This window comes from Pteropus medius, unplaced genomic scaffold, assembly GCF_902729225.1.
Source record: "Pteropus medius unplaced genomic scaffold, Ma_sr-lr_union100, whole genome shotgun sequence".
NCBI lineage: Eukaryota > Metazoa > Chordata > Mammalia > Chiroptera > Pteropodidae > Pteropus > Pteropus medius.
This window is the reverse complement of record NW_024349225.1, coordinates 13,765,104-13,785,750: the sequence shown is the minus strand read 5'-3', so window position 1 is coordinate 13,785,750 and position 20,647 is coordinate 13,765,104. Positions and strand designations below refer to the sequence as shown.

At 36.5% G+C, this 20,647-nt stretch overlaps 1 protein-coding gene across 2 annotated transcripts in view; it reads right to left on the bottom strand.

The window, feature by feature from the left end:
• Positions 1 to 20,647, bottom strand: part of KIFAP3 (kinesin associated protein 3) — a 107,118-nt gene that overhangs the window by 8,233 nt on the left and 78,238 nt on the right. Inside the window, exon 19 of one of the 2 annotated variants that reach the window (XM_039881592.1) lies at positions 11,676 to 11,745. The exons of the other annotated variant lie outside the window; for it this stretch is intronic. Within the exon in view, the coding sequence (XP_039737526.1) occupies positions 11,691 to 11,745 (55 nt within the window). The 3' untranslated portion in view covers positions 11,676 to 11,690. Of the gene's footprint in view, positions 1 to 11,675; positions 11,746 to 20,647 lie in introns of those variants that run through there. 2 annotated transcript variants of the gene reach the window in all.

Below are 20,647 nucleotides of genomic sequence, written 5' to 3'. Positions count from 1 at the left end.
TCTTTTATTTTGAAACGAAATGGCTAAAGAATACTAAAAAAATCACATTTTTAGTGAAATCGAACTAATATTTTCCTCAAAATCAAGGACAAATGATATGAGTAGTGGGAGGTTGTATTTAAAGACCCCAGGTGGAATTTATTTAAAAAAAAAAAACTTTTCAAAAAAGACATCTGTCAGTTCTAAGGGGAAAAACACCACCATGGGGACAGATCCTTTCAATTTCGTTACTATACTGAGATGCTTCAGATGAAAACCGACCTGTGCTAATGACGGGGGGAGCATGTGTAGAATAGTCATGGATTTATTCCAAATGGTAAAGATAATCCATGCCACTGACGCTCGTTTCCTATCATTCATTATGCATCTTAATCTGTTGTTTAACCTATCTCCAGAGTGTATTTTAATTACATTTGTATGTGGAGATGTTATAGTTGATACTTTTTCATATTATCATTGCATTAAGTTTTCTATTCCTTTTTATTTTTTTTATATTTTATAGCCTCATTGAGATTTTTCTATTAACTCTAGTTCTTGACCATCCTAACTCTTACTGTTGCATCTGACAGTTCTTCATGATAGTCCTTTCTTCATGAGCTTTGTAATTTTTTGTGTTCAAGTTCAGGTTTAATTTTTTACTTTATTTTATTGTTTTGCCGGTCTGTTGGCCCTTGAGCTTGGAAAGATTTCTACAGAGAGGTTCTGTATTTATGATATTTCACTGTCCTAAAACAATTTTAATAATTTCTGAACTTGGGGGTTCCCACACGAGATTTACAGTGTGAATTCTGAACCCACTTGTACGTGTGCAGTGAGACTGCGATTTCTGTTTCTCGGGCTGACAACTCTCCCAGCCTAGGGCCTCGGGGCAGAAGACAAGTTTTGGCCACTTCCCTGGGCCGGTGAATTAAAATCACCTAGTCCCCTTTTCAACTGATGAGAGAAAGGCAGCCACATGAAGTTCCATACTTGACACAGGGAGTTCAGTCCCATCTCCCTACACCACATAACCTACACCTAGTTCAGTATCCTCGCGAGTGATTCTCTTTCGTGTGTGCACACGTGTCACTGGGGAAGTTTACTAGCTTTGTGCATTTCTGTGAATTTGGCCGTAAATTACAAATATTTCCGACTACCTTTTCTACATAGCTATATGGGAGGGGCCCTTCCAAGTCAGCTCAGTCTGCCATCTTGCTGGAAGTCCCTTCCATTTTACTCTTATTATCTTCTTTCTCTGCATATTCGAGGAAAAAAATTATAATCCTCCTATTCCTATGACTCATATATGGCTTTTTTGAAGAGAACGATGACTTGAAAGAAAAAACTACAGCTATTAGAATATATTTTCTTTTTCCTTATTTGCAGCAATTACCAGAAAAAATACTCTAATAAGTGTCTAGTGGAAGCTGTCAGATGTGGTTGTCAAGCTGACGTGAATATTTACTCAAATCTACAATGGTCTCAAACGTTCTACAGCAATCTATTAATGAAAGTGTGCCATCCAGCCGTCTTTAACTTACATTTGTTCAATTAAGTACAAGGACTTCTTGAGATGGGCAGTCCTGCACTATCAAGCAATGCTTCATTTCACACCACCAATGTGAGGGGAACTTACTGAACTGCCTAAGCAACCCCTAGGTCAATAAACTGAGTCATTAGCACCTCCTTTGAATAACTGTTTGTCCGTTACTGGTTCAACATTTATATAATCTGTCATAATACCTTGGTTTTTTAAGGTACAAAAATTACTCCTGTAGGCTGAGCAGAGAACATACTGTGGGTAGCAACGTTTTCACAGTGGCAGTTTAACCATACCGTCTGGCACCGCGTGAGTTAAAGCCTGAACACCACAGCTAATTACTATGTAATGCTAACCCTAGTTGCTGGTTCATTTTGAGACTCTTTAAAATATGAACTGTGTATTTTACCCCTATGCACTCTCTTAATGATTTGTTTTTTTAGACTGAAATCACTTCCAGCCATCAGTTATACTCTTGGTCTCTACATGTGCACTTCTCCAAGCACAAATATTTCTTTTTCCTATTGGTCTGCCAGCCCTGTCAGAGCAAATTTCACTTTAAACTAAATGCTATGATACTTAAAACCTCTTGGATTACTCAGGCTGCTAGTGTGATCTATGACCTTCCAAGAATGACAGCTGAACTTTCCAATTTGCTTATACTGCTCGGGGAACTAGAAAGCACATGCCGAAGAGGAAAACGTTTCTGATGCTGAACAGAGAGGACAGTCCTTGCTGGAGGTGGGAGCAGGAGACTATTAAGCACTGAAAAATACTAATAAGAAACGAAAAGAAACTAAACATGCTGTAAAGTCTAAGACTCGAAGCGTAATTCAAAAGTTAATGCTAATCTAAAAACTTTTTAGTCCAGTTAAAATATGAACAATGGCCTCCAGTTACTGTAATTTAAGCACCAACCAGAATCTTACAATGATAATGAACTATCAAAACGAACAAGTTTAAGAGACGGAATAGACTCTAAAATAAAATCAACACGAGTACTATACGAATGGACTAACTCAACTCCTCATCTTTCTTTATAAAACAGACAGAAGTGTGACCCACGGACATAACCAACGAGGTCACATGGTTATCTCACGTGCACGCTATCCCACTGGCGTACCGGTCTCTCATAAATGAAGCTTTAGTGTTAAGCTTCTGTTATAACCTTGTCTCCAAGTCCTTAAATAATACAGTTTGGGAAAATTGTGACATAGTTTTGAAACTTTTCACTTTTACTACCTTACATGAGAAGTGGATAAATGTTTGCTGTAAAAAATTTCAAAAGTCTTATCAAATGTACGAAGCTTAATGAAAAGTTTCCAATTCATGTCATGTCTACTTACTCATTTACTTGCCTCAATCCTTTTTAGGCTAACTAACCTACAAATTCCCTTTGGCTGATAAAAATCAAGTGGTGATTGATAAGTAAAGACTATTTTTTGTAGCTAAATCAAACTAAGTAATATTTTTCTAAAAATAAGGGTATGAGTATGGATAATAGAAACTATATTTAAACAAACTGAAAGTGCATGATTTTAATAGCTAAGCACGAAAATTTGAAAATTTGATTCTAAGTTTACAATATTATCAAATATACAACAAAAAGGCATTTCCTTGAATTATTATAATATTTTAAAATCTCTAATTGGACAGTGTTATACAAATGCTTTCAGCCACTAAATCAGTAACCTCAGTAATCAGTACAGGTCAGATAAATATTTCGAAGTTATCTAGTATCCTCTAAAGCATTTAGGATCTCAGTATACTGTCTAATGTACCAACATTGCATTTAGCATTAGAAAAGTAGGTACTAAAGCAAATCTCCACTCTCTAAATTTTATAAGCTTTCTTGGTCCTTGAGAATATATTTGTTATATTAGGGGTCTATTTTAAAAAAAATAAAAATGAAAAAAAAAATAAACAAGGTAAATTCATCTACTTAGGCCTAAGGCTGACTTCAGGCTGCAAAGGTGTGAACGGGGTTATATCATCCTGGCCAACCGGACTGCAGTCATCTGACGATAAAACGAGTTATTTCTGTGTCGCCTTCACAGAATGGGCACACTTTGGGCGCACACTGAATTCAGTGTAGACCGCAACGTAGAAATACGTGACCCTAACAAATATTTTTCAGCCTTGTAGCCTATTACCATATTTTAAAGTTATTATTTTCAAAGCAACATACAGAAACATCACACTTTTTCTTTATCACTGACATACGTGGGCATTTTTCTCCTTTGATTTAAGGACTGACAATTATGTTTACTAAATTTAGCAAAACTAACAAGTATGAACTCATCAACAGCTCCTGAATTTTTTTAAAGAGGTGCAATGACCTCAAAACCAGGATATCTGAACGCGACGTCTCCACTGATATAACTTGTTTCCATTTCTATCTGTGACTTTGTCATGATTTCTTTTTGTAAAATAAGAATAATGGCTATCCCCTCCCACCTGTCTCTGCCTCCAGATTATCATCTCCAAGTCCCTGACGGGAACGGCGCAGAGACTCGTACAGTCACGGTCATGGCATATGAAAATGAGAGAGCCCTCCCTAAGAATACTTTAAAAGCTCTGGCCCCTGCCACCTGCACCGACAGTGAAGACAGCCTGGGTCGCAGCTGGCACGCTTCTTCCACGCTTCTTCCACGTGCCGCCTGCACAGACAGGGCAGGGCTCTCGCACAACTCACAGGCGCTGTGCCCACTGCACAACCAGCGGCTGCTGCACGGAAACAAGCCGCGGCCGACCACGCCTTCCACCACGCAGTCCCCGGGCACCGCACGATCAGACCCTGCGACTCTGCCAGGGCCGATGGGGACGACACGACATCTGTAGCGACGAAAAATACTGGCAAAGTCTCTTTACGTGCTTCTTAACCTTATTTTATATTCAGTGAGTTTATATTGAAAGTAGTAAATCCAGGTAAGGTTTTTAGTTACTTTCCACACTGTGTATTCCTGTACTCAGGTTTGCTACATGGCGCTGGCTTCTCCTTAAAAAGGCACAGGTCACGGACGTGTTCAGGGTGGGGTGTTTTCATTCTGTGATGTTCGGTGTCTTGGGTTGTGCCAACCTTACAGCCTGGGACTTATAAGCACACTGGGCAACTCCGAGGAGCCTTCTTTAGGGAGATGGGAATGCACCATCCATTGTTGAGATTACAAGCAGAACTGGGTTTTAGGCAGTCTTTCAAACTAGCACATAGGTTCCTTGACCCTTGGTCAAGGGTCCGCTTATATATGGTTTTTCAACTGCTCATCCAGCACAGTTCAAACCGAGTTGTCCAAGGCTCAGCTCCGGAGCTGGGAATCCGCGGATGCGGAAGGCGACTGCAGTTATGCGCGGTTTTCCAGCGGCCCTCGGATGCTGCCCTGAATCCCCACACGGGTTAAGGGTCGACTGTCTGCTTACGTTAGTTATGTCAAGTACGCGGGACGAGGAAAGGTAACTGATTTATCGTAAATGACCATGGGGCCCACTTGCGGGTGGCAAACAGCGCCCCCCTCCCCAGACTCTGGGGAAAAGCAAGTCGCGACTGTCAGAAATTATAATCAGGTTTTTTTTGCCCTTAGTGTAGACAAAGAAAGAGTTAAATTATAATAGTCCAATATTTATAAACTCCTTAAAACCCAGAAGCCTTTTTAAAAAATGTTTCTGGGGCTTTTAAGAATTCTTGTTTATTCACCACCTCAAAAGACATCTCAGCATGGAGTCTGAACACCCATGCATATAGAGCTTTACGGGATTTCTTGTATCAACTTCAAAAGATGGGATTTTTAAGTTACGATTGCAATTTTAAAAATGGGCTTGCCTAACTATGCTCACAGAAGCCTCCTCCCTTCCTTTCACATTCAAGGGGCTCCGAATGAGCCACTCGATACTGTCCACACAAATCTGGATTCCTGTTTAAGAATCTGGATTCCTGTTTAAGACCACTTTGCCTTTTAAATTCTGACAGGCCAATATAAGAGTGCCTTGTTTTTGGCTGGAAAATCCTGATATAGAAAGAGTTTCTGAAAAAGTGGGATATATCAACTTTAGATAAAGCTAAACAACAAAAACTTAAAAATATACATGTATGTTACACGAGATAGAATGCTGACTTATGTCCACAAAAGAGAAGATACTTAGGAAATCACTAATTATGCTCCTGTTTATAAGTCTATTCAAGACTTTAACTTTAATCTTTAACTTAATCAGAGGGCACAAGAAAGCATTTGTTAATCATGCCTCACTAGTCTGGCATGAGACCACAGAAATATGCAGCTTTGACATAAAAACCAACATAGACATACAAATATTTTATATTCATCAATAATTTCAATAATAGAAATATAAAGTTTAGAAAATTACTAATCATTTTTCTCAAATACAAAAACGAGAAGCATTTGAAATTAGAGTCTACTAGAGAGAGCCATCCATACTTACCCCTTGGAAATAAGTTTGCGTTCTATTTCATTGATGGGGGCATAAGGAGCCATGAGATTACTAGGTGACCTGGGCTACTACTGAAAGGCTGCGAGCTGGCCCAAAACTCCTACAGGTGAAATCTACAGAATTATAGTCTATAATTAACCCCCTTAACAAACTTTGCCATCTAAAACTCTCCCAATTAAGGGTATTGAGAAGTCATCAATAGCTCTGATGTTGGTATCAAAACAAGTTCAAAGACTTGTCACTTGTTCCCTTGGGAATACCAATCAATCGATCGATCAGTCGATCTTCCTACCTACCTAGTTACCTAGCTAACTTCCTACCTAAAATGAAAGGTCTCTACTCAGTAGACCTTTATCCATGAGATAGAAGACATCGAAAATCAACAATTACAATAAACTTGATAAAACAGCTTTCCTCAAATCTCACAATTATTCGAATTACATTTTGTAGGACACAGATGTTTCTAGAGAGGCATCATCTCTATTAGAAAGCAAAAATCAGCTGCCAACTGGACTAATCCCACTGAACAGCCCCTGTTACAAAGAAATAACTAAATTCGAGTGAATTACCAGACCACCGAAGCGCCGCGTTGCCTACATAGCTCAGGAGGTTTCATTTCAATAACAACGTGATTCTTTTTCAAATATTTCACTGCTTGGCATAAAATGCAAAAAGTCTAAATCTATAAATCTATTTACATTTTTAATCTAAGAAAATTCATCACAGGATCTTAAAACTTTTTAAAATTTTATCTTTTCTCCAGCTTTGAGGCATAATTCACTTATAACATTGTCGCCGGATTGCCTGATTTTTTTTTCTGTAATAAAATACTAAAGGTATAATCTTTCGTAATGGAAGTAAGCTAAAGAATGGTAACACTCCAAGTAGCATACTCCTTTAAAAAGTGTTTATTATTTAAGACAGTGTGGCATTCTTTTCCGAAGATGGTTAGTTTTGCGTGCTCTTAAGCTTAAGGACAATTCAGAAATGTTTAAGATGTTTATTCCACTTGAACGCACACAAACACGTGCACACACATGTATACACACAAGCACGTGCCCGCTCACACACACACTTAGCCGAGGTGTGGGAATGACATAAGAGTAGGTGGGAACGTGGAAGTCCCAAGACTGACACTGTATTTGGTATTAATTTCTAAATCTCCTCTCTAAGCCTAACAATACTATTGCTCTTAAATATTTTTTTAAAAAAATAAAGTTGAAATAAAGAATAAGATACTTCAGGTCATCTCAAAAAATTATATTTTAACCCTGCACTATAAGCTTCTCAAGGGTAAAAGTGTTGTTTCTTACTATCTCTAGAGCCCACCCTAGTGCCTGTCAATTAAAAAGGTTACTGAATCAAGGAAATTTTAAGTGTCAAAAGAAAACATGCTCACATGCTTACCTTGATTATATCTTTACTTTACAGTCTGTAAAGTTAATTTCATTTGTCATCACAGAAACTCTAAAAGTTAAAAGTATCTTTTGGAAATCGCAATCTCTAGCAGCCTATATGTTATACTTCTGATTTATTGGTTACTCACAGGTCATTACTTAAGACCAAGTAATAGTAAAGGAACAAGATCAAAGAAACCCTCTATTCATTTTCAGTATAATGTAGAATATGTTTCTACAGAACTTAGGATATTTGATAATAAAAACTTATACAAAACTTGTTAATACTGGGACATTAAAAGTTTCTTTTCCCAATAAACTTTAAAAATATTTTGATAGAGAATGCTTACATTCAGCATAGATGAGTACTTCTCAGAATACTCAATTAGATACGTGGTAGAATACCTGTGTGCTAAGAATTCCCTAATCTAACCCATGAAGGCAGGCACCTTCATCTGTATAAAATGCTGCAATTTAAAAGACAGTATTTATCTTATATAGGTTATTAAAAATGTTCTCATATAGCATAGGTTCCTACCAACAATTTTATGATACAAGATCACAATGCTAAATATATACATATATATCTTATGTATTTAATAAATATTTTGCATTGCATATTTGAAAGGATAATACTGAAAGAGTAAAGATTAAGTATAAATTTAAGACATTGAAAAAAAAAGTTCACATTGAAAATAAAACACAGCACGGGCAGTGTGTCTGAATACTGGCTCTGGCCCTTACGAGTCAATAAACAAGCATCTGTTGAGGGCCTGGTGTGTGCCAGTCGCCGCAGATACAACTTTGAATAAGACAAAGTTCTTGCTCTTCCGGAGACTACGTTCTTATGGAAGGAGGTAGATAAACAAGTGAACCAAAAATAAGTGGTCAGGATGCTAAAACAGACAGTGATCAGGGGATAAGGCGGGAAAGAGCTTCTTCGCTAGTTTTGTCAGGAAGATTCTGAGGAAATAATATATGAGCTGAGACTTGAAAGACAAGAATAAGCCAGTCACTCCAAAGTCAGAAGAACAGTCAATGTGAACACGAAGGCGCTGGAGAGAGGAAGGACCGGGGCGTGTCTGCGGGGCAGGACAGCCGAGCTGAGGCTGGGAGCAGGCGAGCGGCAGATGCCCAGGACTTCGCAGACCACGGCGAGGAGTCGGCATTTCATTGTGAGAGCGTGAGAAGCCACTGACGGCGGGTGGGAGACATGATCTGATTTACACTTTAAAAAGACCAGGATATACACCCAAAACCTATATAATTTGATTAACTAATATTAATAATAAAAAGATCATGATGGGTACTGTGAAAATAAATGGACTGCAAGGGAAGGTGAGTGTAGAAAAGCAGCAGGACTATTAATGAACAGTCAAGGTGACAGACGATGGTGGAAACGGAAACAGCCGAACCTGACGCGGTCTACAAAGGAAAACCAGCAGGCCGTAGCGACGGTTTGCACGGGACGGTGGCAGCGCTGGGGAAAGGCAGCTACAAGTCGATGGCTTGAACTAGTGAATGGTGGTGACAGTTACTGAGATGGAGGCCGGGGAAGAATCCCCTTGCATCGAACGTTAGCTCTGATGGTTTTGTTAAACATTCCATCGGATGTGTTCACACCGATGGATATGTTAGGCAGCGAGGGGCATAAGGCTGGTGCTCAGGACGGGAGGTCTGTGAAAAACGGACGCTTACAGACAGTATCTAAAGCCACAGGTGTGAATGAAACCCTCTAGGCCAGCGGTCCCCAGCCTTTCTGGCACCAGGGACCGGTGGTCCTATGAGCATCTAACGCCCCATGACCTGAGGCGGAGCTGAGGCGGTGATGCTGGCGCTGGGGGGCGGCTGTGAACACAGATGGAGCTTCGCTCGCTCGCTCGCCCGCCGCTCACCTCCTGTGCGGCCCGGTTCCTGACAGGCCACGACCGGTACCGGTCCACGGCCGGGGTTGGGGCCCCCTGCTCGAGGTGGCGGGTGCGGTGAGGGAAGTGGGCCCTTCAGAGTGGTGTGGGCACTGAACAGGGTGGAAGCCATTAAAGGAGAAAGGACGACTGTCCCGCAGAGAGCGCGGGGAAGGATGGCGAGGGGCTGAGGCGCAAGCAGGAAAACGGGGCGACCTGAGAGCTGACAGCAGGAAGCGCCAAACGGCGGGGCTCGGGCAGCGCGCCAAAAAGAGTTAAGATGAGGAAGGCCTGTCGGTTACGGCGACATGAAGATCCCCGCGGCTCCCACGCGCCCGGAGACACCGCGGCGTGAACAGGAAGGCGTCCGGAGGAGTCTGTCGGACCAGAGTGCGACGCGGGCAGTGGCCGGGCCGTGACAAGGAGACAGAGACAGGCTAGCTCTGCGCAGTCCAGTTCTGCTCATACACTGACAGAAAGGGCCAGGCGTAAAGGGTGGGGATTCGGAGCAAAACAGGCCGACCAGACTTTGACAAAAGGACACGTCCTTCATTGCAGAAGGGAGAAAGGTGGGCAAACGTAAGAGCAGAGGCTGGGGGGGGAAGGTAACCATAAGCTTCGGTTTTCTTAAGAATGATGGCTCCTTCCCCCAGCTGTGGTGAAGATTTAATCAAGACAGGGATGTCACAAATAGCAATAAGCTACCGCCTGGTACTCAGTAAATATATTACAATAAATGCCATCATTATTATTAATCAACACATCTCAGACTGTAGACAGATTTGAAACCATTTTAGAGAATAACATTTCAAATAATGGAATTAGAATATAGATTAAGTCAGTATGACATTAAAGGCTGAATTATTTCTAATTCTTTTCAGTAATTTCATTTAAAACTGGACTGGATTGTCCATGTTCCAGAAACAAACTTTTTTGAGCAATTTCACTTAAGATTTTTTAATCTCATTCTCTTTTGAAAACTAAGAACAAAAACTTTAAAATTAATGTTTATATTGTATAGAAATTTTCTGCAGACTTTCAAATCCAGAATTTGGGATACATTAGGAACTAATGGTCTGATGCAGATTTAAAGCTGCAGCAAATGAAGATTTAAAGTTGCAGAAAAACGAAGAAGCAAACTACAAAACAGCTGCCCCCTGATAGAGTCTAAAATTCTGTGTTTAGCCTCCATCGTTTTTTTTTTCCATATGCAAACTATGATGCTATAGTTTAAGTACACACAATTAGGCTTATCTGAAAATACAATAATTCTAAGAGTACAAGCTACAATTTTAAAGTTCAACATTACTATGTTATACCTAATACACCTTCTGAAAAGGCCTAGGGGTAGGACCGCACCTCTCTCTTTTAAAATTTTCAAATCACTCCTTTCTCATCTTCCTTTCTTAGTGGGATAAGTAACTGGCACTTTCCCAAGTGGATCCTCTGTTTTATCAGGAGATCTGACTTTACTGCCCCCAATTTAGAAATAGTATTCTGAGGTGCAATACATTTTTAGTGATTGTTTTTATGATATTTATCCAAATCAATGAATGGGTATTATACACTATTGTTTTATATCCAACATTTTGATTTTCATGAGACTAGAAATTATTTCTTCTGTGGGATCAGATGGCTGTAAGGTAACAGTAAATGTAACTTCAGTGGTGAGAAACTAGAAACTGGTTTCTTTCTTTTATATATTTTATAATAACCTATATAAATATCAATGAAACCTATTTATCAATAGCTATCATCTAAAATGGCCTTCTAAGAGTAAATTTCTTGACAGAGTTAAGTTAGATTCCAGTTGCCAAACACAAAATAAGAGAGTAAAAAAAGATAAAAGATATAAGTGAAAAATAAATTTTATGATCTATAGTAACCTAATCAAAGTTAATGCCTCGACCAAGAGGTTTCATTGTACCAAAAAAAAAAGAGATTTTATTGTATTTCAGCATGAAGATGAGTATGTTTAATAATATATAAAATAGTTTGCTTAAATGTGACTTTAAATTTCCATTGATTTATTCAACAGATTTATAATATAACCGATATGTATAAGGATCCATTTGATAGGATGGTTTAGTGGATGTTTATGACAATGTTATCTTTAAGAATAGCTCTTATAATGTGGAGATCAAGTTTTCTGAAATCCTTTAAACTCCATTAAATATTAAGGAATATTCTCTTCAATCAAAAGTTAAAAATTATGTTCTGATTTATTACATGCCAAGTACAAATTTATGTTGTAACTGAACATATGACATAACCAAAGAAATATCAAACTTTTATTTGAGGAGGAAGCAAGCCTTGGGATTTCTAAAAACCCGATTTGAATCTTAATGGTAATACAGCGTGCGCTCGGCCCCTCGCCCCACCTCCGAGGACACAGGCACAGCCTCCTCTTCTCAGTTTGTTAACGTTCTAAATCTTTCTCCCAGGTTTGGCCTTGCAACCACTTACTTGATAAAGTAGGTCACTTAAAAAGAAAGAAAGCCCAATAAAATGAATTACAAAGACAACAAGATTAAACTGATTGCACTGTTTTCATACATTGTAGTTGAAATTCTGCAAAGACGCAGTTGGCTGTGGTTTGGCATTTAACAGCATGCGATCAGTGAGGAGGAGGAAATTTTATTCTCATTAACTGTTGCAGATTTACTGCAGTGAAAAAGAGCTATGTAACCCGAGATGTGACAGTACAGAAAGATCAAAGCCATGGACTGGAAACTAAATAAACCCTCTGGCTACTTCCTGCAAGGAAAATTCACTTTGGCAATGTAAAACAGAGCCCAGTTAAAAACTACTCTGTTTTATGAGCTGTCATAGCAGCTCAAGTGGTTTGGACCGGCTGAGTTTAGAACATTATATTTCCTTGTTTTTGTCTTAGATACTTCTGTAAGCAGTTTTATAGACGTTTTTTCTTTCCATTTTTAACACAATAACAAAAAAAGAGAGAAGAAACTCTTCTCTTGGTTGAAACTGAGAAGGTAAACCACTAAGCTTATTAAAGCAGGCAGGTCTTCATTTGCACATTCCTTTCTCATTTACTACAATTTAATATTTTGCTCTTAGATTTATTTGGCAATGTACATTTACTTTAATAATTCATCTGCAATCTGTACAATTCCTATTCAAAATAAGTGCAAATCAGTTTAAAGAGCCCATATGGCTCATATCTGAGGGGTGAGCTATTTGTAACAGTACATCTGGAAGGACTGTGGAGAATATGAGAATTAATTAATATTACATTTAAAAACCTATAGGCTCTAGGTTTAATCTGTTTTTTCAAATAATATTTAAGAAAAAATATTTGGTTTAACATTTCTAATATAATAAATTTTTAACAATTGTTCATAAATACTGAAATCACACTGTTAAATCAATCAAAACACAGATGGGCTAGAATAAATCAACCTTAAATTAGAAAATATCCCCCAGCTCAGAATCATTGAATCCAGACTTTGAGGAAATAAAAGATGGCATGCTCTAGTTCCCTCTCTCTCTCTTATTTATTTATTTATTTATTTTTTTGGAGGGGGTGGTGGTACTTATCAACCAAATTGCTTACATTTTGTTATTCTCATTAGAATATGAATAAGCAAGGCTTTCCGATGGTAATTTGCATACTAGTCTCAAAGAAAACCTCATAATTTTTTTGAAAAGAAGAGCATTTCACAGGTCAAATATAAAAGCAGTCATCTTTGCTTAAGGACTTTCTATTTTCTTTCCGTTTAAATTTACAACTAAGTTTTATATTTCTCTACAGCCAACAAAAATGCAATTAATACATATAAAAATGTATGAACTTTAACACTAGATAATTGCACTTAAATGGTGGCGCTATAATTAACTTCTCAGTCATGACTGGATTAACTCCCTGTCATTTCTGCTATACCATAATTGATGTGTTAACATTTCTATAGGATCTAGTCATATTCAGATTACTTTTTTAATTTATAGCCTCAGTTATGCCAAATTTCTGCTCCAAAAGAAAAGTCCTAATAAAGTGACAATAAATCTGGTTTTCAAATTTGGTTTTCTTTGGGAGCACCTTCGGACCTTACACACAACTAACATGCATGCCTCCGAAAACTTTGCTCAGGTCACCAGAGTGAAAATTAACACGAGCCTGATAAGGGCAGTTCTGTCGCCAACTTCTCCTACTTCTAAATTTCCAAAGGAAAGTAAATTACTTAAAATATTTTTCCAAGTCAGTAGTATAATTTCTCTAGGGTAAAACATCTTCCCAAGTTTCCAGAATTCTAAGCCTTGATTTCTGGCTTGTATTTCTATATTTCAGTAAAGTTTACAATTTGCTAATGCTGATGTGTGATAATCTAATAAAATCTGGCCTCAAAAGTTATAGGCCCAATTTACTAATAAAACCTAATTCAAATTCTCCTTGGGAAATGGGAATCATTAGTGTCCAAGCAGTGGACCCGAATACCCTTGCCTTTTCAAGGCTAGAAAGAAGTTGTCTCTATAATAAAGTCTAAGCAAGTAAGACAAGACTAATGTATAAGGATTCATTTATAGACAAAAAACAATAGCACCATGTATATAAACATTGACATTGGTTAATTAGCTAAATAAATGACTTGCATGAGACAAATGACCATTCTAGACTGAGATTACCCCACTCATTTCATCCTCATTTGTTATACAACTAATTGGATTAACCTGCAAAAAACTGAATGAACAAACTACTTAAGAAAATTTAATGGTAGTGAACTAACTGGTTAATGTGTTAATACGTTTGCAGCAACGTGCCTACAAGCAATCCAAAGCACCACTTTGCAGTAAATCGTGTCAAATATATCAAAGCAAAACAGGTAAACAATATGTTGGGCGGTAAAACGAAACCTACATATCCTACTCCAAACTCTAATAACATTTACTCTAAAACTTTCTAAAACACAGCTCACTCTCAGGGTGATATCATGCCTTGCTATCTGCAGGCAGTAATGGTGCACAGTGAGCCTGCTGGCTCTTACCAAGCTCCCAGGCTTCTCTCTATCAGCTATCTGGTTTGAAAGACATGTAGAAATTAGGGTTCAGATAGTTTTAAGGGACTGGCCCCAAACCAGATAGTACAATACGATTCTTTGCCTTGTCTATCTCACACACTTTCTGATGATCGAATGAGATACTTCATGATATAAATGCTAGCTAAATGCTAGTTATTATTCTTTGTATACTTAGATTTAGAAAAAAGCCTTAAACATATTTTTACTTGAAACTTTTAGAAGGCTCCTAAGGCATTTGATCTTCTGAAAAAAAATGGCAAAATCGCTATGGGAGTATTCAGAAAGAAAATGCAATGTAATGTAAGGATCGTGTTAGAGCAAGAATCTCATAGTGTAAATACCATTTATGTGCATTGGTTTGATTTTCTCAGCGAACTGTGTTGCACGGCTTGTTCTCATGTTTTCACCCTCTCACACGTTTAAGAGGGAAATGACCACTTCATTACCCTAAATATAATTTTACCTGTCATATAATATTATCTCTTAGGAATGGATTTATTATTCAAGAAATTTTACCATACATTTGATTGGTTAATACTGATGAAGGTGGAAAAAACTTAAATTTATTTCTACTGGGTATACCTAGGTATAACACATTACTGAGCTTGAAATACATGTTTTATATACATTAAAAACAATGTCATTTGGATAACCAAATATAGTTATAATAAAAATTTGCAGATCTGGATATTTTGAGATCTAACAATATATTCTGAAACACAGCAATTATTAAAAGTCAACAAGATACCTTCCTGTTACCTAACCCTACTGTTTCTATAAAGAGGTTTTACTCTGTGTGTTTTAATCATGATTTAACAAAATTCCATCTAAACTGAGAAGCAACTCTTGCAAATATCCCAAACTAGGTACAGCTAAGAAGGGTTAGGGACCTATGCAAATGTGCACGTCAAGAACAAAGAGCAAATAAAATGTGTAACAGTGCCTTGCATATACAAAACATTTAGTAAGTTTTTGTTTTTTTAATAATATATGCTGTTAATTAACAGGCAAGCCTTAAAATGAAAATGTTTACATATTGATATTAAATCAATGAATCTGTTGTCATAATGTTTTAACACATGCAAATGAATAAACACGAAGGACCAGACACACTGCCGACTTTCAATCTTAGAATTACCCACGTGGCAGAGTGCACTCCATTTTATGTTATCAGAACCCTAAATGTGAATAACATTTTTGTAAAAAATAATTTTCAATAAGGGAGAAGCAAATTATAAGGTCTCTGTGGTCAATTCTTTAAAAAGTGAAGTTTATGTTGAGTATCTATTGCTAAATATATCTATTTTTGACCTATTTTGACTTTCATATTTACTTAAATCAGAACAGTGATGCAATATAATCTAATATTGCATCAAAATCATGCAATATTGTAGACAAAATCATATGGCACAAAAGTCACTACTGAAAATATCGTTTATTCCACAATTAGTGTACTTCACTACGTTCAGTATATCTATCTTCCCTGACACACAATAATTTATTTTAATAATTTATTTATGCAGGCTTTATCTTTGATTATGCCATAAGCATAAATTCTTAGAAATGAAGTTACGGACTTAAAGGAAGTGAATAATTTAAAGTTTCTATCCTCTATTACTAAACATATTTCATAAAGGTTTTATCCATTTAAATTCCTACAAGAGATGCTCTTGTATGTGGGTATTAACATTAAAAAAATCTTTGGCAATTGATAGGCAAAAATGGAATCTGGCTGCTTTATTTTATAATCACTGTGTCTGGAAAAATTACTAAAGTCAAGAGTTTTTTTTGAAGGTTTCATGAAGTATGTTCCCCATTGAGAAAAAGACATTAATAAATAACAAAAGGCTATGTTCATTATTGATAAAAAATTAATAATACACTAAATAAAGCAATGTTTTAGTTAGTGATTATCTTTAAAAGATTTCATAAATATATACCAATCACTTAGTTCTTACAATGCTGTTGAACAAATGGCTGGTCTCAATGTCTATCAAAGGAAATGTTTCTAGGAGGTTCTTTTCACTTTTTTTGATCTTTCCATATGACGTTTATACTACAGCCAAGGCAATGAAGGTAACTGACTCTTAAACTACTAGAACAAATGGGAGAGTTTGTGATATCGATTAAAATTGATAAAGGATTTATCAAAGAAGGGGTTTGATAGGCATATTTACTTTCCACTCAATATAAAAGAACTTCTGGATTGGCCAAATTAAGGGTTATCACATAGACAATAATTTGATTTCTCCTTTGAATCACTGTTTTGAAATAATCTCATAACGTCTAGTTCTAGAAATGATAGATAGTTCTATAAACATGACACAATGCTTTTTAGACAGGGAATATGTAATTCTGAGGAGCTTTTCTCAAGTGAAAAAACTGAGTTAATAGATGAGTATAATTAAGGTGGCTTAATAGCTACAGAAATAAGTCTAATTTTTATATGTAGAGTCCTTGTCTTAGGAAAAAAATGTACATTTAAAAGTTTGGATAAAAGATTACCTCTTATGTATTAAAAGGAAATGGGTAATTTGTCAGGTCTATGCAGTATGATTTTTAAGAGTATGACTAGCATTTGAATTTTGATTTAATATTTGAAAAAAAATTAGAGTGAACAGAATAAAAGGTGCATACTTATAATATATAATAAATATAATGAACAGACAAGTTAAGGCTGAAGTATTCTAAGAAAGAAAAAAAAGAGGCGGGCTGTATTACCACAGAAAATGGAAGGGCAGGAACCGGAGGCCCAGATAATGCACACGGCTAGTTCGTCTGACTCCAGTGAAATGGTCAGTAAATGACATCACTGTGCCAACCACAAAGAAGAGCTCCAGGCCCTCTGAAAAACATTTTTCAAAGCCCCAAGGAAACCTAAGCAGTCTCTGCAAATTTTTTTTTCCAGTTTATGAAAATTGGATTCCTATAAAAGAAAAATGGGCCATTTTTACTGCAACAAAAACTGATTTGTAAAAGCTGGAAGCAGTTTAAAAATACTCAACATGAGGTTCTTGTTAGTCTTGAAAAGTAAAAGTTATAATAAAAAAACGGTCTAAAAATATGGTACGAATACATGGTAAAAAGGGGGAGAAAAGCTAGTCTTACGCCTATTATTTTTAATTAGCTTCAATAGCAAGTCCCACTTTACTTTCTAACACCAGTTCAGATATGGGGAGGGGAAGATTTACATCGGACCCTCTGGGATTGGCAACTCTGTAACTAATGGCTTGGAGCCCTAATGTATTTTGCATTACCTCTAAATGTCAGGAAATTCTGGCGCCAAAAGGTTCAAACTGATACTGACACATGTCTAAAACCCAAGATCCGCTGTCCAACTGCCAAGATCTATTTTATCAAACATCTAGTCTCTCTTGTAGAATAGGATAGATGAGTTGAACGGTTTTCAGTGTTTCCAATTAAACTGCCTTGCTATATTACAAAAATGTAGGCATCCAGATTAAGAAGGAGCCCCTGCTTTGGATTTTAAGAAAAACATTAATTTGACCTGTTTAAATGATTCTCTAAATCTGGCGTAGTTTCCGCATTTTAACAGATTTGTCCATTACTAAACTTTGCCATTTTAGGAAGAAAGCAAAGAATTTTTCTTAAAACAATTTAAAAAAACCTCTTATCATACAAATTAGAAAGTTATTCTTTACCCTGCAGGAACTTGGGGTCACCTACTTTACCTGAACCTGCGGAAACTGATGTTAAAAAACCACAAAGACTGAAAAGCCACATGCCCTGGCCGAAGGGCGCAACACTGCACACTGCCGCTGCTCCACGTTCTCAAACTATCAGAAACGATGACAACGATAAAATTCACGTTTCATACACTAATTTTTTTACTATTCTTTTCCCAGGTAACTTGACAGTGCTCACTTACCAAAGACATGATAAAGAACAGAGTGGGGAAAGAATCTGAAGTCATCTGGATAATTTCCATGTTCAAAATAAAGCGATCTTAAAATAGATAACATTCCCCCTTTTTCAAAGTATTTAAAAATCAGCTTTTTAATATTCGAAATTCAATCAAGGCATTGTTTTTTTCATAGCTAACCTAAATTCTTCATGTTGTCCATTACGTCTGCTTATTCATATCTCCACAGTGAGGATGGAGAGAGTTAAGAGTTCAACACCTTCTGGTTACATTTCTCGAAAAAATTCCTATTTTGCTTAAAATCAGTTAAAATAAAAATTTTCAAAAGTATGATTTTAAGTCAATGTTATTTGATCTAACAGACTCTAAATTTATCTACTGGATATCAGAAACTGAAAGGTAGCCATTAGTTTCAAATTTCACATCTGGGACATTATGTGGCAAACTTTCGTGCCAAAATATGTGAATAATTATGCAGCAATTTAAAATACTTAAATCTTTGCAGAATTAAAAAATATGCCAGAGTTAAGATCTATGGTTTGTAACTATCAAAGAACACAGAAATCCTATTATAATTGAATCTCAACCAACCGAAAAAGAGTGAATAAAAGCCTGAATAAATGATTCCGGAGTAAAAAATGCAGGAAGAACAACTGTGAGTTTGGGCTACACTGTAGATTTTCTTTCTGTCTCTGCTGATCCAATTGAGAATCCCTTCTTATCTGATCTATTACCTACAAAGAAACTGAAGAAATTCATTGTAAATTGTTTCTTCTGGAAACAGAAAAAAGACAATGATACAGTTGCGTAATTTAAGGCCTGAAAAATTACAAAAGACAAGAGTCGAAAGACTTAACTTTCTCAGGGGAAGTTCTTTTTAAAAGGCAAACAATTCTCAAATCAAAACGATTATAATAAATAAGTATATCACTCTTTTGACTTGAAAATAGTCTACGGTAAGTTTTATTAACTAATCTTTTAAGCCAACATTACTGTGATGTGCCTTTTATGATATGAAAGAAGCTATCTAAATATTTTTACCCTTGTAAAGGAACTGGATTTATGAAGGTAAGAGACTCTTCCCAGTCGTTTATAAGAAGTTATTAACAGAATTAAGGAATAAAATTGTGAAACCTTTGAATACGGCATGTAACTTAATCATCGAGTACAGCCATTTCTCAAAACATTTTCATTGTTTTATAAAATGACCATTTTTAAAAATCAGAAATGAGAGATTTTCCTGAATTGAGCTCATAAGTTCTTTTTCTTTTTTTGTATGTGCAATGTTAATGAAATGTTCAGGTTCTTAACAATCACATAATTATATATAAAAACAAAAGTAAGTCTTCCTCAAATAAGTAATACACAATTAGTATCTGTGTGCCTTTATTAGACTGGCAGTACCTGATGGAGATAGAAAAATAATGCTTCGTTCAAGGTGAAACATAAATGGCAGAACAATGAAGCTCATAAATGCCATTACCAAAAACCTTCTATGTAAATATTAGGATTGTAAAACCAAATCATTCCTTACTCTCTAGTTATGTCTTAGAAAACATCTGTCCAGTGAAGTGTCCCACAATGGAGTATAGTAGTTATGATGATTAAATAGAGCCTCTATTTAAATAATTACAGCTCACATAGACAGAAACACCAGAAGTAGTCAAAAGCCATTCGCTTTCTGGTGTGCGACCACGTTTAATTTTCACTTCCTAAGGCCAGGAGTTTCTTACCACGACAATTCAGTACACCAATAAAACGATGTCTGAAGCGCTATGATTTATTCACAGTCCTCTACAGAACACTGTGCTGCACCTACAGCTACCGTATTTCATGTAATACTACGTTTTCCCACTACGCTTTTAAACTCTGGGTCATGACCATCGATGAGTTGTGAAACCATCATAGTGGCTGCAATCTATACTTCAAAACTAAATCACAGAATAAAATGGACTATATCATGGTGCATTACAGGTAGTAAAAGTAATTACTGTTTAAGGAATTTGTGTTACATGTACACACACCCACACATATATACAAACAAGTGTGTGTGTGTGCACTGGGCTGCGATGTGAGAGATATTTCTTAATGTGGTTGTAGCAAAGTCACTACAATATGCTGCATTTCCTCCAAATTAGACATCATGTTTGAAAGAACATAAGCTTTAGAGACATAGAGACCTGAGTTCAACCTTTTTTCTGTACCATCCTACTTGTGTGAGTTGGTTACTTAAATTAGTGTCTTGATTTCTTCATTTGTAAAATTCCTGTAATAGCTGCTTTAAATACCTGCTTTAAAACACTGCTATGCAGGTTAAAATAAATGTGACAAATATTTGTAAAATGGATTATATACAACAGATGATCAATAATGGTTACAATAGTTATTATTGGATTAAATGGCTTATTAAAAGTGATCATTAAGGAGTTATAAAATATTAGCCATGATTGTATCCTTTCATCTAAAAA